Source organism: Chrysochloris asiatica, unplaced genomic scaffold (assembly GCF_000296735.1).
Source record: "Chrysochloris asiatica unplaced genomic scaffold, ChrAsi1.0 scaffold00005, whole genome shotgun sequence".
NCBI classification, from domain to species: domain Eukaryota; kingdom Metazoa; phylum Chordata; class Mammalia; order Afrosoricida; family Chrysochloridae; genus Chrysochloris; species Chrysochloris asiatica.
In genome coordinates this window covers 12,426,240-12,445,175 of record NW_006408523.1, presented here as the reverse complement: position 1 = coordinate 12,445,175, position 18,936 = coordinate 12,426,240, and the positions used below count along the sequence as shown (strand labels likewise).

The following is an 18,936-nucleotide window of genomic DNA, read 5'->3' as shown; positions in this document are numbered from 1 at the left end:
TTGGCCCAGGATCGAGCATTGTTTCGTTCTGCTGTGCATGGGGTCGCTATGAGTCGGTTCCGACTCGATGGCACCTGACAACAACAACAACCATGATGTTTGGAGTGTCCTGGTGTGATGCTACAGGATAAACACTGGACCACAAGATTGGTTTGAACTGCAAGGTTGGTGGTTCAAACTCACCAGGCACCCTAAGGAAACCTTATGAAGGGTCGCTATGAGTCAGAACCAACTCAATGGCACTTAACAGCAACAACAATCACAATGTTCTAGTTTAACAAATAACAGAGAAACTACAGTCAAATACACCATCAAGTACATTTTTTAGTTCAGCTGATGATTTCTTGACTTATTGATAGTAAGATTGCCTTACTGAAGGAAGTGTTTAGTTGGCACCAATCCCTTACTCCACAAGGACTGGTCTAAAAGTTCACTAACTGACTACTTTGAATAGCACGGTTCTAAACAGTGACCCTAACTAAACAAAGACTTCAGAGAAATGAAACCCATACCTCGGTTTGTAGACTGAAGAGTTTCATCCAAGGCACAGAAGTTGTTTGTTTGAAGAGTTCATCATTTTCATCATTTTGTGACTGAAAGATTGATACATAGTCACTTCTTGCTGCATTAGGTTTTGCTAGAAACGTTGGTGTGGCACAGCATTTCATTGTAAAAGAACTTAGATCAGGTTGGGCAGACTCTAATAGTGCAGACCTACCAGGAATATTTGATAGAAATGAAACTGGTAATTCACCGTCATCAAAAAACTCACACGCTTCAAAACTAAGGTCTTCATCAGAGAATGAACAAATGGGCGAATTTTCGGTACCACGAAAATAAGTATCAGTATCGGTACTGGAAATGTGAGGGGAATATGGATCGGGATCAGAGTGTATTCCAAGGGAAGTGCCACTATCATGGCAGACCTCGGATTCTTGGTGCATTTCAGGTGGTTCAATTTCAGGTGGTTCAATTTCAGGTGGTTTCATGTCAGCTTCTTTAATATGAGATGACTGGAAGCCAAAGAATCTTGGAGGAGCTCCAAAAGCAGGAGGACATGGAGGGAAACTGAAAGATTGGCTCTGAGGAGCTCCAGGAATAGGAGGAGGAGGAGGAGGACGTAGAGGGAAACTGAAAGATTGTTTCTGAAGAGCTCCGAGAGGAGGAGGAGGACATGGAGAAGCTCCGGGAAGAGGAGGAAGAGGAGGAAGAGGAGGAAGAGGAGGAGGAGGACATGGAAAGAAACTGAAAGATTGGCTCTGAGGAGCTCCAGGAGCAGGAGGAGGAGGGAAACTGGAAGATTGGCTCTGAGGACTCAACCTGCAAGAGAAACGCAAACCAAGGGAAGGATCAGGAAAATCGTGGGTCGTAAGATTTTGAATAGACTGTGTGAAACCAGCAGGAGAACCAAAAAGAGAGCTGTTAATAGCAGTGGAACCAGGAACAGGAGGAGGGGCAACTTGGCAGATTGATGAACCAACAGGATGAGGTGAAGACTTGGGAAGAGGCTTGGGAAGGACTTGTAAAAAGCTAGGTTGTTCTTTAGTTTTTACTGCTTCACTTAAATCCGTCTGAAATGAATCCAATGTCAGTGCCAAAGGTATACATTCAAAACTGTGTGCTGAAGATTGTCCTGGGACTTGTGGGGCTACACCAAACACTTCAGCATCTTCAAAAACTTTCATCTTGTGCGACTTCTTCCTCTTAATCAAAGATTTAGGTTGCTGTTCTTCATTCCATTCAGAGGGTGTTGAAACAGCCTACCCAGAGGAGAAAATGATAACGTAAGGAGAAAATACAGAATAAAACTAACAATCAACAAACACACTTAAGAATTGTTGGCAGTGAAGCAATTACTTACACTAGAGCAAAGTCCCCAAATCAGGATCACTACCATGGCAAGAAATACTGAAAATCAAATAAATCCGAGATCTTCAAAATGAGTGAAGTACAACTCTCCCATTTTATAGATATGGAATTTTAGAGCTGGGGAGAATCCCAGCAACAAATGCATCACATACTAAAAGGTCTTGTTCTGACAATCACAGGTTTTAAACAGATGAGAAAACAGGGATTGAGTGATTAGCCCAAGATGTCACAGTTTGCAGAATCATAGTGTATAAGTGTGCCCTCAAATAAGTTAATAACTTAAAGTAATTTTTTTCTAGGTTTTTAAACACTGCTTTTATAGCAACATTAAGACTGGGAAAAGTGAAAAGCTATTTCAAAAGCTTTAGTCACTAAATGAATATACATTTATGCTAGGATACAAACAATATATACAATAAAGGGCAGTGAAAGTTGCTATTTCTACTACTATAATTTGAATCTAAATGCTGTTGTTGTTGTTAACTGCCGTCGAGTCGGTTCGGAACCAAAGTGATCTTGTATAGGGTTTCCGAGGAGCAGCCGGTGAGCTTGAACCACCGACCTGATGGTTCAAAGTGACTTTTCAGTCCAGCACATTAACCCAAAGTGCCACACCAGGAATCTAAATGTAGTGGTTCCTTTCAAAAGTTGCATATAAACCAAATTTTTAGATGCATAACAACGCCTGGTGATTAAAGTTAGTATTTTATAAATATTAGTACCTAACTATACCAAGGAGTCCTGGTGTGGTGTTGCAGGCTAATGTGCTAAACTGCAAGGTCCATGGTTCAAACCCACCAGCTGTTCCTTGGAAATGCTATACAGGGTTGCTATGGGTTGGAACTGACTCAACAGCACTTAACAACAACAACTATACCAAAGTAAGGGACCCTGGTGGTGTTACAGGATAAGTACTGAATGGCTAACTGTAAGATTGATATTCAAATCCAATTTGTATTCAAAATCAACTCAAATTTATGGAGAGAAAGATGAAGCTTTCTGCTCCCATAACGATTTACAGCCTCAGAAACCTGAGATAGAATCAACTCAAAGACAGTGGGTTGGGTTTGGCATACCAAGGTAAATGACTGATTAAAAAAGGAGTAGCCTTTTCCAACTCAGTCAAGTTCCAAGAATACATTTAAATCATTAATAATATAGAATATATGACAAAACACACATTTAAAATTAATATTTTTTACATAATGCTTTTATGGTCAGAACATTGTTTTGTAATTAGTCAAACAGACTGCAGACGAGCAATAGTAATGGATTAAATCTTTGGGATGGTAAAGCATTTTATAGAACTACAAAATTAAGACACACAGATCAGTGGAACAGAGTAAACGGCCCAGCGATATACCACAAAACATGGGAATTTAGTAGATAATAAGATGGTTATTTCATATCAGTGAAAGAAAAAGGATAATGACTCAATGTGTGGCACTAGGAAAAGGGAATAACTATTCGGGAAATAATAAAGTTGGCCCCATACTTCTTTTCTAAAACCACTATAAATTCAAACGGAATGAACAACTTTCAGAAATTCATATTACAAAGGACATATTTTCCCAGCATAAAAATTCCCAAAAATAAATAAGAAAAGGACTAACAATACTCCAATTAAAAAATGCAAAGGACATGAATAGATCATTCATCTAAAAAGGAGATATGTAGGACCCTTAAGAATAAAAACCATGCTCTTCAGTCATAAAGGAGAAAATGAAAACGTCTCTAATACACTTAGTGACTCCGGATTTTCCCACATTCCAATATAATACTTTGTTTTCTCAAGATACCCTTTGAAAATTTCTGTTCAGCTCTTCTACTTCATCATTTTTTTCCTTTCACTTTGAGCTACTCTATGTTCAAGAACAAATTTTAGTTTCTTCTGGCATCCACTTTGGTCTTTGTTTTCCTGTCTTTTTTGTTGTTGTTGTTTTCCAGTTACGTTTTTATTGTGAATTGAGTGATAGTCTACATGGGAGAACATTAGTTTTACACTCATCCTATCATATTTCATTTCATTGCAATGATCACAATCCCTTCCATGCATCACCATTCAACAGTATTTGCTTCTATTCCCTCTGTTTTTTTCTTTTTTTTTTTTTTGATGCACACAAAAACACTCAGGAATATATAATTATTTAAACAACCAAAGGCCGCATTCTGCAAGCCTGCCTCCTGGCTGCCAGCACACAGCCTTTCTCTTTCCATGAGTCTAGAGTCCTCAGATGTTCTATCTCTCCATGCTATCATCTCTGCCTCCATCTCTGGTGTCACTGCTCCTCTGGATAGTGTCCTACATTCTGCCCCTGCTTTTCTCCCTGGATGGTCCTACAGTCCTCTGTTCCTAGACTGTAAGGTTAACTACTCCCCCCTTTATGTTACAAAACTTCCACCTTTACAGTTGTGACAATTGCAATTAGTCATGATAACAATTACTCACTATTGACCCATAAGAGTCTTATCCCCATCTCCTTTCACCAGACCTGCCTAGACAGGATGAAAACCACTCTGTGGGGATTCTACCTTCCCCTGTACACTCTGAAACTAAACTCCCTCTTGAAAACTTGTAATCCAGTCACTTCATGCCTTTCTAGCCCATTTTAAGTAGCCAATGTCTAAGTTGACCGTCCCTATCAACCCTGTGTACAGAGGGGATGGGAATGATCCTTGCTGTGAAGATTCCCTCTTGGTTCTGTCCTCTCTTTTAAAGGACCTTTTGCTTTCTTCATGTATTGTGTTCTTCGTGTCATCCCACAAGTCCACTAGTCTTCAATCATTAGTGTTCAAGGCATAAAATTTGCACCTGAGGTGGTCTCCGAATTCAGGTGAGATTAATACTCAAGCTTGTATTTTGGCTCTCAAGAATTTAACTGCTTTCAGCTTCAGACTGATCTTGCATATGAGCAACTGATGATCTGTTCCACAGTCGGTCCCTGGCCTTGTTTTGGCTGATGATATTGAGCTTCTCCATAGTTTCTTCCCACAGATGTAGCCAATTTGATTCCTATGTCTGGTGAGATCCACGTGTATAGCCACCATGTATGTTGTTTAAAAAGGCATTTGCAATAAATAAGTTGTCTTGCAAAGTTCTATGAATGTGACCTCCAGTGTCATTTCTATCATCAAAGCCGTATTTTCCAACTACCTACCCATCCTTCCTTGACAGCACTTAACAAACACAATGTATTTTTCACCTATTTTGCTAAAAGTTGTCGTCAGGTACCATTGAGTCAGTTCTGATTCATAGCAAACCTATGTACAACAGAGCAAAACACTGCTCCGTCCTGCACCATTCTCACAGCCCTTGATGTTGTATTGTAGACACTGTGTCAACTCATCTTTTTGAGGGTATTCCTATTTTTTGCTGGCCAATCACAATGTCCTTTTACAGGGGCTGGTCCTTCCTGCTACATGAGATGAAATCACCTCATCCTCACTTCAAAGGAGCATTCTGGCTGTGCTTCTTCCAAGACAGATTTGCTTGTTCTCCTGGCAGTTCGTGGCATTTTAAGGATTTTTCTAACACCGCAATTCAAATGCATCAATTCTTCTCCAGTCTTCCTTGTTCACTGTTGAGCTTCCATAAGCAAATGAGGAGACTGAAAGTACCATTGTTTGAGTCCAACTCATTTTAGCTCTCAAAAAGACATTATTGATCTTCGTTCGACATTTTAAAGAGATCCTTTGCAGAAGATTTGCCCAATGCAATACATCATTTGATTTCTTGACTGCTGCTTCCATAAGCATTGATTGTAGATCCAAGTAATGTCTTAAAACCACCCCACAGCTCCACAAGACTTCATTCATTAGTATTCAATGCACCAAATGTGTTCCTGAGATGCTCTCTAAATTCAGGTGGGATATACTCCAAGTTATATTTTGGCTCTCAGGAATTTTTTTGAATTATCTTCAGCTTCAACCTGAACTCGCTGAAATTCTTGACAACTTCGTTCTTTTCTCCATTTATCATGATGTTGCTTATTGGTCCAGTTGTGAGGACTTTTGTCTTCTTCATGTTGGGGTGTAATCCATAATGAAAGCTGTAGTCTGATCTTCATCAGTAAGTGCTTCGAGTCCTCTTCTTGTTCAGTAAGATTGTGTCATTTGCATTTCTCAGACTCTTAATCAATCAACCTCCAATCCTGATGCTGCATTCTTCTTCATCTACTCCAGCACACCTTTACTGATTTTAAACTACTCAGTTCTCCTTGTGCTACTCAAGGGACTGCCTCTTGGTTCTGCGTAAGCACAATTAAGCGTTAGTGAATTCCTGTTCTTTACAATGTTATACATAGTTTGTCATTCACAAAGTCAAATGTCTTTGCAGATTCAATGAAAACAAGTACACTTATTTCTGGTATTCTCAATTTCAGCCAAGGTCCATCTGAATCCTGAATTTCTGGCAGTTCCCTGTGTATGCACCGCTGCAACCATTTTTTAGTTATCTCCAGTAAAAGTTTACTTGCATGTAGTATTAATGATATTGCTTGATAATTTCCACATTCTGTTGGTTTACCTTTCTTTGGAATGGGCACAAATACGGGTCTCTTCCAGTTGGTTGACCAGGTACCTGTTTTCCAAATTTCTTGTCATAGACAAGTGAGTTTTCCAGTGCTGTATCAGTTGGTTGAAACATCTGGATTGGCATCCTGTCAACTCCTGGAGCCGTGTTTTTCGCTAACGACTTCAATGCACTTCAATACCATTGGTTCTTGATCATATGTTACCTCAATACAGTTTGATCATCGACCAGTTCTTTTTAATGCAGTGACTGTGTGCATTCCTTCCATCTTCTTTAGATGCTTTCTACATCCTTCAATATTTTGTCCATGGTGTTGTTGTTAAGTGGCCGTTGATTCAGTTCCAACCCATAGCGACCCTGTATAGGATTTCCAAGGAGCAGCTGGTGAACTTGAACTGTCGACCTTGTGGTTCAAATGACTTTGCAGTCCAACACATAACTCACAGCACCACACCAGGACTCCTTCAATATTTAAACCCAAGCCTGAATTAGTTCTTTCAGCTTGAGAAATGCTGAGCATGTTTTCCTTTTTTGGTTTTCTAATTCCAGGTCTTTGCATATTTCATTATAATACTTATACTTTGTCTTCTTAGTTGTCCTTGGAAATTTTCTATCCAACCTTTATACTTCATCATTTCTTCCAGTAACTTTAGCTTCTCTATGGTTAAGAGCAAGTTTCAGACTTTCTTGAGACATCCATTTTGGTCTTGTTTTCTTTCTTGTCTGCTTAATGACCCTTTTTTTTCTTCATGCATGATGTTCTTGATGTCATATCACAACTTGTCTGGTCTTCAGTCACTAGTGTTCAGTGTGTGAAATGTGTTCTTGTCATGGTCTCTAAATTCAGGTGGGATGTAATCAAGAATTGATGCCTTCGAATTAATGGTGTTGGAGGAGAATACTAAAAGTGCCATGGGCTGCCAAAAGAACCAATAGATCTGTTTTGGAAGAAGTGCAGCCAGAGTGCTCCTTAAAGGCCAAGATGGCCAAACTTCATCTCTCATACTTTGGACATATTGTCAGGAGGGAACAGTTGCTAGAGAAGGATATCATGCTTGCTTGGTAAGATGGGGGGTCAGAGAAGAAGAGGAAGACCTCCAACGAGATGGATTGGCCAGGTGGCAGCATCAATGGACTCAAGTGTGGCAACAGTAGTGAGGTTGGCCCAGGATTGGACATTGTTTCGTTCTGCTGTGCATAGCATCGCTATGAGTCGGTGCCAACTCGATGTCACCTAACAACAACAATAATCAAGGTTGTATTTTGGCTCTCATGATTTTTTTTAAATTTCTTCAGTTTCAATGTGAAACTGCCTACAAGTAATCGGTGGTCTGTTTCATAGTCCACACCTGGCTTCTCTCTCCACTGTCTCTTCCCACAGATGTGGTGAGTTTGATTCCTGTGTATCCCATCTGGTGAGGTGGAGGTGTATAGTTGCTTTTTATGTTGTTTTAAAAAGGTATTGGCAATGAAGAAGTTGTTGGTTTTGCAAAATTCTATCATGCACGTGATCTTCAGCATCTTTTTTTATCACCAAAACCGTATTTCCCAACTACCAATCCTTCCTGTTTGTTTTCACTTTTCCATTCTACTCATCAGTAATTTTCAATATATCACGACTGCATGTTTAATAACTTTTAGAAGTTGGAAGAATTCTTCAGTTTCTTCATCATTTGCTTTAATGGTTGGCGCATAAATTTGAAAGCTAGTTATATTAGGTGGTCTTCTTTGTAGGTACATGAATAGTATCCTATCATACACAGCATTGTACTTCAAAATAGATCTCGAAATGTTTTTGTTTTTTCTTACGCTGAATGCAACACCATTCCTCTTCAATTTGTCATTCCTGGCACAGCAAACCATAAGATTATGTTTTTAAATGACCCGATATCACAATAAACAAGAAGAGGAAGGTTGGCAGAAGAATGTTCAAGGCAGGTGAAGACACAGGGAGGTATACAAGGGCTACTACAGTAGACAGAAGTTGTTGTTGTTGTTGTTAAGTACCATGGAGTTGGTTCTAACTCATAGTGACCCTGCACAGGGTTTCCAAGGCTGTAAATCTTTATGGGAGCAGAACACCTCATCTTTCTCTCACGGAACCGCTGGTAGTTTCGAACTGCCGACCTTGAGGTTAGCAGCCCGAATTGTAACCACTATGCTACCAGATAGAAGTAAATAATGTTATATTCCACATCCTTGGAATAACAGTGCTCTGCAGTTAGATACACAGGCAGAGACACAGGCTCGATGGGTAAGGAAGGAAGAGTGGGAGTAGACCCACAAATACACGAATTTGAAAGAGGATATGGATACCTGGGGATTTACCTTTCCTGCAAACACAACTAAGACTATGGTGGAGCATACAGCAGGCAAAATGAGGAAAACATCTTAGATGTTATCGTCCACCTTAAGCCAATGAGTTGCTGAGCCTTGGGGTTCAGGACTATAGTCTCAGAGAACACCATACTCAACTGGCATAACACAGTCTACAAAGACAATGTTCTACATCCTACTTTGGTGAGTAGCATCTAGGATCTTAAAAGCTCATGAGCAGCCGTCTAAGGTGCAGCTATTGGTCTTTCCATGTGGGGAAGAAAGCAGAGTGATGAGAACTGAAGATGCTTGGAATCTGTTAGTCCACAGGACAAGTGGAACATGTGAACATCAGTCTCCATGACCCTGAGACCTGAAGAAGTAGGTGGTGCCCGGCTACTACTATCTACAGCTCTGAAAGGGATCACATTAGAAGGGTCCAGATAGAGTAGGAGAAAATGTGGATCAATATTCAATAAAAAAAGAACAGGCTAACTGGTCAGTAAGAGACTGGAAGGGTGGCCCTCAACCACCCTTCAGGTCTGGAAAGGAATTCACCCTTGTGGCCCAATTTTCAGCCAAGGAATAGATAGGTATATAGGGAACAACTACACTAGTAAGGTCTGCTCACCATGGAATGGTCAATCAGTGAAAATCAAAAGGGCAACATTTACCTAAGGACAAAGTTGAGAAGGGAAGGTGGGTGGAATGGAAATCGGACCCACAGGGAGGAAGCGGGATCACTGTTGTTCCATGGAGGGGACTGCAATCATTGAGATGAAACAAAGGGTGTGATTTGTTGAATGCAAAATGGATAATCTTGTTTATAAACCTTTGCTCAGTTCACAATAAAAAGTTTAAGAAGAAACAAAAAAGGCCAATATTAGTCCATTTCAGATCACTACTGCCTAGGACATTAATCTTGATGCTTTCCATTTCATTTTTGACGACTTCTAATTTTCCTAGATTCATACATCGTACACTCCACAATGTGATTACTACTGGATGTTTTACAGCTGTTCCTTCTCATTTGGAGTAGTGTACCATCAGCAAATGAAGGTCCCAAGAGCTTTGCCCCATCCACATCAGTAAAGTTGCCTCTACTTTGAGGAGGCAGCTCTTCCCCAGTAGTGTTGAGTACCTTCTGACCTGGGGGCTCATCTTCTGGCATTTTCATCAGACAATGTTCCTCTGCAATTCCTAAGGTTGTCAGGAGATGATATTTCAAAAGTGGACCACCTCTTCCTTTTTCCTAGTCTGTCTTAGTCTGGAAGCATCTCTAAAACCTGTAGACCATGGGTGACCCTGCTGATATACTGGTAACATAACTTCTGCATCACAGGGACACACAAGGCACAAAATGAAACACGAGTGGAGCATATGAGGGGATTGAAAATGCATAGCTTCGGTCAAGCACATCTTAGGCCTCACAGGGATCTCTGCATTTTCACAGTTTGAAGAGGTCTTTTGCAATACGTCATTTGATTTAACTGTGGCTTACGTGGTCTTTGATATTACATAAACAATGCAGATTATGCACCGCATTCTTCTCCACCTTGCTTTTCTTACTAAAGTTATCTTATTTATCTTTCCATAACAACACATACACAGCTGCTTTGTTCCTTATAATAGTGGCATATGTGTTGCTAGAATGCCCTCCAAAGAACTGTATTGATTTATCCTCCCATCAGCTTTCAGAAATCTGTTTTCCCCGCCCCCAAGGTACCCGTGCTAATAGCGATGCTAACATTACTGAATGCCTCAAGAGTCAGACGTATTCTGAGGGTCTTACATGTCTGAATTCATTTACTATTTACAACAACTCTTATGATTGTTGTTGTGATGTGCCGTGGAGTCAGTTCTGACTCACAGCGACCCTGTACAGTGTTTCCGAGGCTGTAAATCTTTTATGGCAGCAGAAAAGCTTCATCTTTCTCCAGCGGAACAGCTGGTAGTTTCAAACTGCTGACCTTGTGGCTCGCAGCCCGATTCATAACCATTATGCCGCCAGAGCTCCTCGTTTAAGAGCACAAAGAATCTGGGCACTGAGGGGTTAAGGTCACCTGGCTAGTTGAGTGGGGGCTGGGAGTCAAACTAGAACACCTGTTTTCTTAATCACTCTACTTTATGACTTTTCACTCATCTGTTTTTTATCTTTGCCATTTTGATACATTAACACAAAAAACACCAGAATCTATCTCACTGCTGTCATAATTGACATTTTCTTATGTTTAAAAGTCATACTATTCCTTATATATGATCAAACCCTTTTCCCAGTTCTCTATGGATTGCAGCTATTTTAAATAACTTTGGGAGTTATATTTTACAAGGGCAGAGAAAGATGAGGTTGTTTGCTCCTGTATTTACATCTCGGAAATTCTACGGAGCAATTCCACTCTGTCTTGTAGGGTTGCTATGAGTTGGAACTGCCTTGATGGCAGTGGGTTATCGAGTTGTTACAGGGGACTTGAGTTACATTTGTTTATGAACTTATTGAAGGCTCCCTCATATATATTAAGAAAACGAGTCTATCTCTGTTGCAAATATTTTTTCTTAATTCGCTATTATCTTTGGGTTTTAAAAGCAACATGTTAAAATCTCTTGCAAACTTTGGAAACAATATTTAAGACCACCTTACTGTTAACTTTTCAATATAGTTTATGGCTTCGGTTCATTCTAAAACAGGGTTAATGGAGGAAGGAGTTCTGATGGTGTAGTGGGTTACTCACTGGACTGCTAACCACAAGGTCAGCAGTTCGAATCCACCAGCCACACCAAGGGAGAACTATGAGACTTTCTGAAAGATTTACAGCCTCAGAAACCCTATCCAAGGTTGCTGAATTGGAACCCACTAGACACTATGAGTCGGAACCAACTTGAGGGTACTTAACCAACAATACTTTCTTTAATAAAACAGATACAAAATAAAACAAAATTACACATAGTGAAGGGAGGGGGTGAGGGAGACTCATTTTCTAGTTTGGGTATTGTTTGTTATTATTATTTACCATCTCCTGGTGTGGCACTGTAGGATAAGCACTCTACCACAAGGTCGGTTTGAAATGGGTCTAAAAAAATGAATTTCTTGTACATTTTATCTTCTCAAAATTTCTCTCCCCATAATTTCTTCCTTTTATGTTGTAAATTCCAAAAATTTTTAAATTGGACTTTTTCAGCTTTGATATCTAAGAGTCTTAATAGCACTGTTTTATTTCTTTACTTTTAAACCTGCTTTCCAATTTTTATTTAAGTTATGTTTCTCAATTTATATTATACATATAAAGCACTATAAACTTTACTCTAGGAGTCCTGGTGAGATGCCATAGGAAAAGCACAAGGTCAGTTTGAACCACAAGGTTGGTGGTTCAAACTCACCAGTTGCTCCTTGGAAACCCTATAAGGGTCACTGTGAGTTGGAACCAACTCCACGGCACTTAACAACAACAACAAACTTTACTCTATGAAATATTGGTACTGAATTCAGATAAGCAGATGGGATTTTTGTCACTCATTTCATAATGAACCTCTAGCATTACCTAGAGTAAATTATTTTAATTTCCTATTATCTGTCCACAAATGAAGCCTAACCACATCTGTTCTCTTATACTTTACAGCTACCCTGGGCTCTCAGTTACAATGTCTACCTGCTACATTTTCTTTAGTCATGCATAAGCATTTTCATAAATGTGTAAACATTTTCATGAATGTGCAAACATTTTTTATCATCGGGGATACCAGTTTCTGCACACACAAGTCATCAGGGGGCTATTTTAAACCCTCAACATTATAAAAGTATAAGAATACAATATAAATGTATTTGGGAGTTAACATTTACCTGTATCATGATGGCATCTGATTGTTCTTCCTCCCAAGTTATGTATGGCAAAAAGTCCACATCTTCTTTGGCAATAAGTTCCAAAATAGTTGGGATATTAGGTAAAGGGGACTCATTCTCATCCTGTAATGAATCACCACTGGGTTAAATCAAAACAGACATCATCAAATGAAACTATCATTGTACATTTCAAAGTCTGTGAATGTTTTATATGGAATAGGACCGTTGTAACAAGTCAGTAGAGTGATGCTCCCACTTTAGCTCTTACTGGGAACCGGGCAGTGTGCTGAGGGCTTTACATGGATCTTCCTCTAAAACTGAAGAAGAATTGGCTTCTCATAGGGTAAGAGAATTCTAAACCTTTTGCATTTTTTAAGGATCTTGGATTAATAAAAGAGAAATATCGAAGTGTTACAAAGTTCTAGCATATCTTTAAAATACACATATAACTAATTAATAATTATAACATTAAAAGTGATAACATGTATAACTCATTTAGAGAGATCATCAAAAACCCTAATGCTAATGAGGTCTTTCATGAGTGTGAAGGTACCCCGATTCAATGATTATCCTGGTCTCTCCTCGTTCCTCATCCATGGAGCGGGCGTTGCTATTGGTCATTGTACTGATGAGAACATTGAGGTGAACTAGCTTGTACATACCAAATTCAAGTCCTGTTCTATCTGACTTCAAGGTCTTTGATCTTACATTAAGAACTACTTATGAAAAAGTGAAAAATCCTTTTGTTTGGAACTTATTCTTTCTTGTGAACTGCAGATCAGTGAAGAGTGAAGTTATACAACAAAGCAATGATTTTTGAGATGTCTGCAGAGTAAAGATGCTGCTTCACATTGGGATTCACTGTGAAGTTGTCGTTACTAAGGTGGAAGAGGAGCAGTCCATCTCTTTGGACTGGCCTTGCAAGCTTGTGTGGAGATAGGAATGCCTTTTGGTGCAAACACCGAGGGCTTCCTTTGGGAGTGGTCCAATTACTCATCCAGGAATTCTGTAAGGTGGTGGAAATTCAGATGACTTCAATTACCAGTAAAGAGTCAAATATGTGAAGAAGCCAAGTGGAGTATGCAGCTCTACAGTTCTTGTGAATTTGGAATGTGCACTGCTACCCAACTCTGCCATGAGACAATGGGGATGTAGTATAGCAAGTTCACTGGATTTTTCAAGAAAATTCCGAAATCTAGATCAGTGGAAACCATTGCCCATAAGCTTAAACAACAAACTGAAACAATTTTTAAAACTGTAAGAACAAATAAAATATATCTGTGGGTTGAGTATGGTGAGGGCCACCAAACAACTGGACTTATGCCTTAGGACTTTGGGTCTTAATATGAACCCTTGGGGAAAGTCTTGGGGACACAATAATGAGGGTCATTGTGTGTCCAGGGCAGCTTGACTGGCTCTGCAGGAGTCACATGTTGCACCAGGTATGATAAGCTCTCAACCACCAGGTCAGTTTGAACTGCAAGGTTGGCAGATCAAGCTCACTGGCGTCTCCTTGGAAACCCTACACAGGGTCGCTATGAGTCGGAACCGACTCAAAGGCTCTTTACAATAACAACAACAATATAGAATGCAATCCCTGCTCAGGAAGCAGGGTACCACTGCTGGGAACTGCAGGTTCTAGGGTCAGCAGTGCCGGTCCTTGTCAGAGTTTATAACAATCCAGCCCCATTGAATTAAACACACTGAGATCAGGGGGAAGCAGAGTTCTAGGAATTTTAAGTGTGGAGTCAGGGAGAATGATGAATATCTACTGTACAGAATTACACTGGAGCTGGGACAGTACCTTGGAAAGAACTGCCTTTAGGGACTGAAATGCCTGTTACATATAAAACTGTTTGTCCACAGCTTTATAATGCTCGACAAGGCTGACGCTGGTTTCTCCACAAACAAAAGATCTAGGTAGGGCTACTGAACGTGTTTCAGGTTTCACACTGGTTCCAAAAGAGAAGGGAAGCAGCATTTCTACCATTCAGACGTCTCAGAAATCATTGCCTTGTTGTATAACTTCATGGAGTCCTAGTGTGGTATTGTGGGATAAGGCACTGGACCCCAAGATCAGTTTGAACCACAAGGTCCATGGTTCAAACTCACCAGCCGCTCCTTGGAAACCCTATACAGGGTCACTATGAGTCAGAAGCGACTTGATGGCACTAACAACAACAAAAATTGATATGAGCATGACAAAAATACATCTATGAGATAAAAGTGGGGTTCTCTAATAATTATGCTTTGTATAAAAAAAAATCAGTTCTTCTAAATCATGTCATTTTACATGTTATTCTTCAATTACACCAATATTGAGGAAGTTTTACTCTAATCCAAGCTTTGTTTCTTTGCTATTTAAAGCTTAATTAGACTGAGACCCAATTCTCTTTAACACGAAGCCCAGTGCACTCCCCAATACTACATCACATAAACATGAAGAAGCCTGTGTTTGGGATTTCTTCCCGAGAAGAGCAGACTAGCGGTCAAAGAGATAGCAGTTTTCTTTGTACATGAAGGTAAAAAATTTGACCATGAATTCACAACAATACATACCCTTTTCTCAACGGCCACAAAGCTTGTAAACTGCGTGAGGAGAGAATTTTCTTTACTGATTTTGATAATCAGAGATTTCAAGGTCTGTTTCTTCATCTAAGAGAGAAACAAAGAAATTAAATCCTGTCTGGCTTCATCCTGGTGTGGCGCTGTGAGTTAATGCAGCAGACTGCAAAGCCCTTTGAACTACAAGGTTGGTGGTTCAAACTCACCAGTTGCTCCTTGGAAACCCTATACAGAGTCGTTATGGGTCGGAACCAACTCGATGGTACTTAACAACAACAACAACATCTACATATGAACAATTAAAAGAGTCATAAATAATCTAAAAGACTGTTTCTCAATGACAAACAAATCATTTTGTAAGTAATATGTCAACCTAATAGTGATCTTGTCTGAAGATCAAATAGAACTTCAATGCTGTTGTTAGTTGTCACCGAGTTGGTTTCATCATGACAAACAACAAAAGGAAACATAGCCTGGTCCAGCACTATCCTCACAACTGAAATTTAGCATCTAAACCAAAGACTGAAGGATGTCAATATTCCCTACAAAATAGGATCAGCTGACTAGCCAAGTCATAGAAAAAAAATAATTCATATTAATGTAGTTCTTTATAGTTTCTCATTCTTTTACAGACCACCCGGGAAGGAGATGTTCTGGTTCCCAGTGTAAGACAAAGAGTCAAAGCTTTGAGGGGTTGGGTGACTCCTTCAGTCTTAGTCAAGGACAGGGCTGGCCAGGAGTCAGGCCTCCTAGCTCTGAATGCGGTGCTGTATCTGTCAGAGGAAAAGAACACAGGACCTTCAGAAAACGCACCACAAAGCTGTGAATCAGAGGGCAATACGGGAGTGAATCCTGGGAAAGCCAGAGGCAGTTCCTCACTAGTTGGGACTATCTGCAGGGCATCTAGGCATCTTCATTTAGGGTTGTCACTGAGCACTAATGCTCCAGCCACATCTGAGATCCCAGTCTGTGAGAGATACCAGGAGGTCAGAGTAGGTAGGTAAAGTGGACCCATGACTGAGGGCCATCAGCACAGAGAGGAGGGGCTAGGTGGGCTTGGCTCTGCTGCGTGTCCTGAGGCAGACTGCCAATCCCTTGTGCACCTGAGTTTATTAGTAAAAGAGAAGTACTAACACCTATGGCATGAGTTTGCTGTAAGAACGAAATGAAATCATGTCCATTACAGACATTTAGTACATGTTCTCCTTCCTTGACTGGCTGAATTCTCAGAAAACCACTGGCATTTTTTCCCTACATGCATCATAACAAGCGTACTGATGACACCTCCAACATCCACATTCATCTTTCCCATTCAGCGTCTGGACTTGACATTCGGGAAGAATGGCCAAGAGCAATGCATCCCGGTTTCTACGACAGCGAGAACAGACCTGGTGATGTGTTTCGTCTTCATGGAGAACGCCATATTCAAAGTCTCGAATGAGCGCCCGGGCTGTCAGTCTGTGAATCATCTACGTTTAAGAGAAAAAGGGAAAAAGGTTTCAGTGGCTTCTAATTGAAGACTTACATAGAACATCATGTTTTTAAGTGGAGGTATCATTTATATACATTAAATGCATCCTTTTAAAGGAAAGTTTGATGATCTTTAGCAAATGTATACAGGGGCACAACTGTAACTGAAATAAAGATACAGAACTTACTAGAATTCTTCACACGAAAACATTACCTGCGCCCCTCTAACCAGCCCCAGTTCCTGGCAACGACCACTGGTCTGTTTTCTATCCTGCTTCACCTTTTCTATAAAAGGCCGTTGTTGTTGTTAACCATAGTCGAGTCAGTCCCGACTCATAGCAACCCTGTATAGGGTTTCCAAGGAGCAGTTGCTGATCTGAACCGTCGACCTTGTGTTTAGTAGTCCAGTGCTTGTTGGACAGTACCACACCAGAATTCCATAAAAGGCCATTATGCAAATTCAATTTATTTCAAACTGTTCTTTCTTGTAGAAGAGGTGCATTTAGCCCCTGAAATGCCCAACATGAACATATCCAAAATCAACATGCTCTGAAGAACAAGAGTAGCGAAAATTGCATCAAGAAGGTATTCCTCCTTTTTCTCTCAAATGACTAAGAAATGCAACTGTTCTTGAAGGGAAGGATCTGCTTTCAATCATTCCAAGTGTTGCAATTTTATTATTGGTAAAAATCACAATTCATTGAGGAAGTATGAATATTAAAACTGTTGTTTAATAGAAAAAGACCTCTTCCCCACTTAGATTCTATTGTTAAAACTAAACATAGCTTTGTGTTCTTAAGTTCCTTTAAGTTATACACATAAATCACTAGCAAGTAGTAAGTCAACACTCATCCAGTGCCTAAAAGTAAGACACATATCACTTTTAAAAACATCAGCAACATCTGGGAAATGGTTTATCTGGTCTTAAATACAGCTACATATAGAGATAATCTTAAGAGGAGTCCTGGTGTGGCACTGTAAGATAAGCACTTGACTGTAAGGCCAGTTTGAACTGCAAGATCAGTGATTCAAGTTCACCAGCTCCTCAGAACCCTCTACAGGGTCACTGAGTCCGAACCAAGTCCATAGCACTTAACAACAACAATAGATTCAGAATTTCCAAAGTCAAACTAGAGTGGATTCAGTATGAATGCACATACTGCATACTTTACTGATAATTCATTTGCTTTTAATCCAAAACAAACAAAAAAACATTCTCAATGTATGATATGGTTTACTCATATTCTAGTACTGTTATAATAAATATTAAAAATAATAAGTAGATGGACCAGTATCATGTAACTTTTATTGATTCATGGTCATCTTTGGGATCCCCTGGAGAGCTGTTCATGCAACAAATATTGTAGTTCACTTTGGTCATTCACTGAAGCCCATCTGCAAGCACAGAACCTCATATGAAGACCCTCAACTGGAGGAAAGTGTCCTCATTTCGTACAAACAGCAACCTTTTCGATTATGTATTGTCATTTCAGCACAGGAAAACAACAAAAGAAATAAGGAGATGCAGCATTACATATTAAAATATAAAATCATAACTCTGTAATACTGGGTCCATATTTAAAGCTTTAGATCTTACCGTTCCAGTTGTCTTCTGAAGCTCTGTAGTCGACACCATTGTGCAGAACTCTTTCTCTTGAATTAATGCACAGAGAGTTGCCTAAATTGGGAAAAAAACAGAATTCCTGATTACCTTTCTACTACACAGTGTCTTGGTTAGTCTAAGGTGATTTCCTCTTCCCTTTGAAATGAAATGGAGAGACTCTTCAGCACTCCTAGTTAACCACCAGCTATTATCTCAGAAAAAAAAAACCAAAAAAAACATGACAACTATATTATGATTTGGTGGGTGGGGTGTGGGGAGGGAAGAGAAAAAAGAAAATAAGGAAAAGACCATTCTTAGAAAAATATATAGCTCTCCCCATACTGAAACAAATTGTGTAAGCTTCATACCTGTGTGCAATGTGAAATAAATCCATAGACGAGGAGACAGTCATTGTGGAACAGAGACTGCACCTGAGCTGGAGCCTGCACGGGCTCAGAGGAATTCATGCTTAGCTGCTGCCATTTCACAGAGACAGAGTGGCAACCTGGAGAGCGTAGTCTAGCCACTTGGTCTTCTATCTATTTTCAAAAAAGCAATGATTCCCTTTTCAATCTTATATCCAGGAAACACAGTTTTCAGGGGGCTAGTCAACCCTTAAAATAAATCCTACATCCAATACCTTGGAATTGTTGGTCTTTGAGTATTTGTTTTGTTTTGTTTTTTCCTTCCTGCTTCAGGATCCTTTTCATTTTTTTCTTAAGCAACTACATATATATATATATATAT

The 18,936-nt window shown here is 39.8% G+C and overlaps 1 protein-coding gene across 1 annotated transcript in view; it reads right to left on the bottom strand.

The window, feature by feature from the left end:
• LOC102831775 (poly [ADP-ribose] polymerase 4-like) overlaps positions 1 to 18,936 on the bottom strand; it is a 90,515-nt gene that overhangs the window by 19,466 nt on the left and 52,113 nt on the right. Inside the window, exons 25-31 of the mRNA XM_006832059.1 lie at positions 18,558 to 18,728; positions 18,184 to 18,264; positions 16,505 to 16,585; positions 15,111 to 15,206; positions 12,552 to 12,674; positions 1,554 to 1,760; positions 773 to 1,013 (exon numbers count right to left, since the gene is read on the bottom strand). Of these exons, the coding sequence (XP_006832122.1) occupies positions 773 to 1,013; positions 1,554 to 1,760; positions 12,552 to 12,674; positions 15,111 to 15,206; positions 16,505 to 16,585; positions 18,184 to 18,264; positions 18,558 to 18,728 (1,000 nt within the window). The remainder of the gene's footprint in view (positions 1 to 772; positions 1,014 to 1,553; positions 1,761 to 12,551; positions 12,675 to 15,110; positions 15,207 to 16,504; positions 16,586 to 18,183; positions 18,265 to 18,557; positions 18,729 to 18,936) is intronic.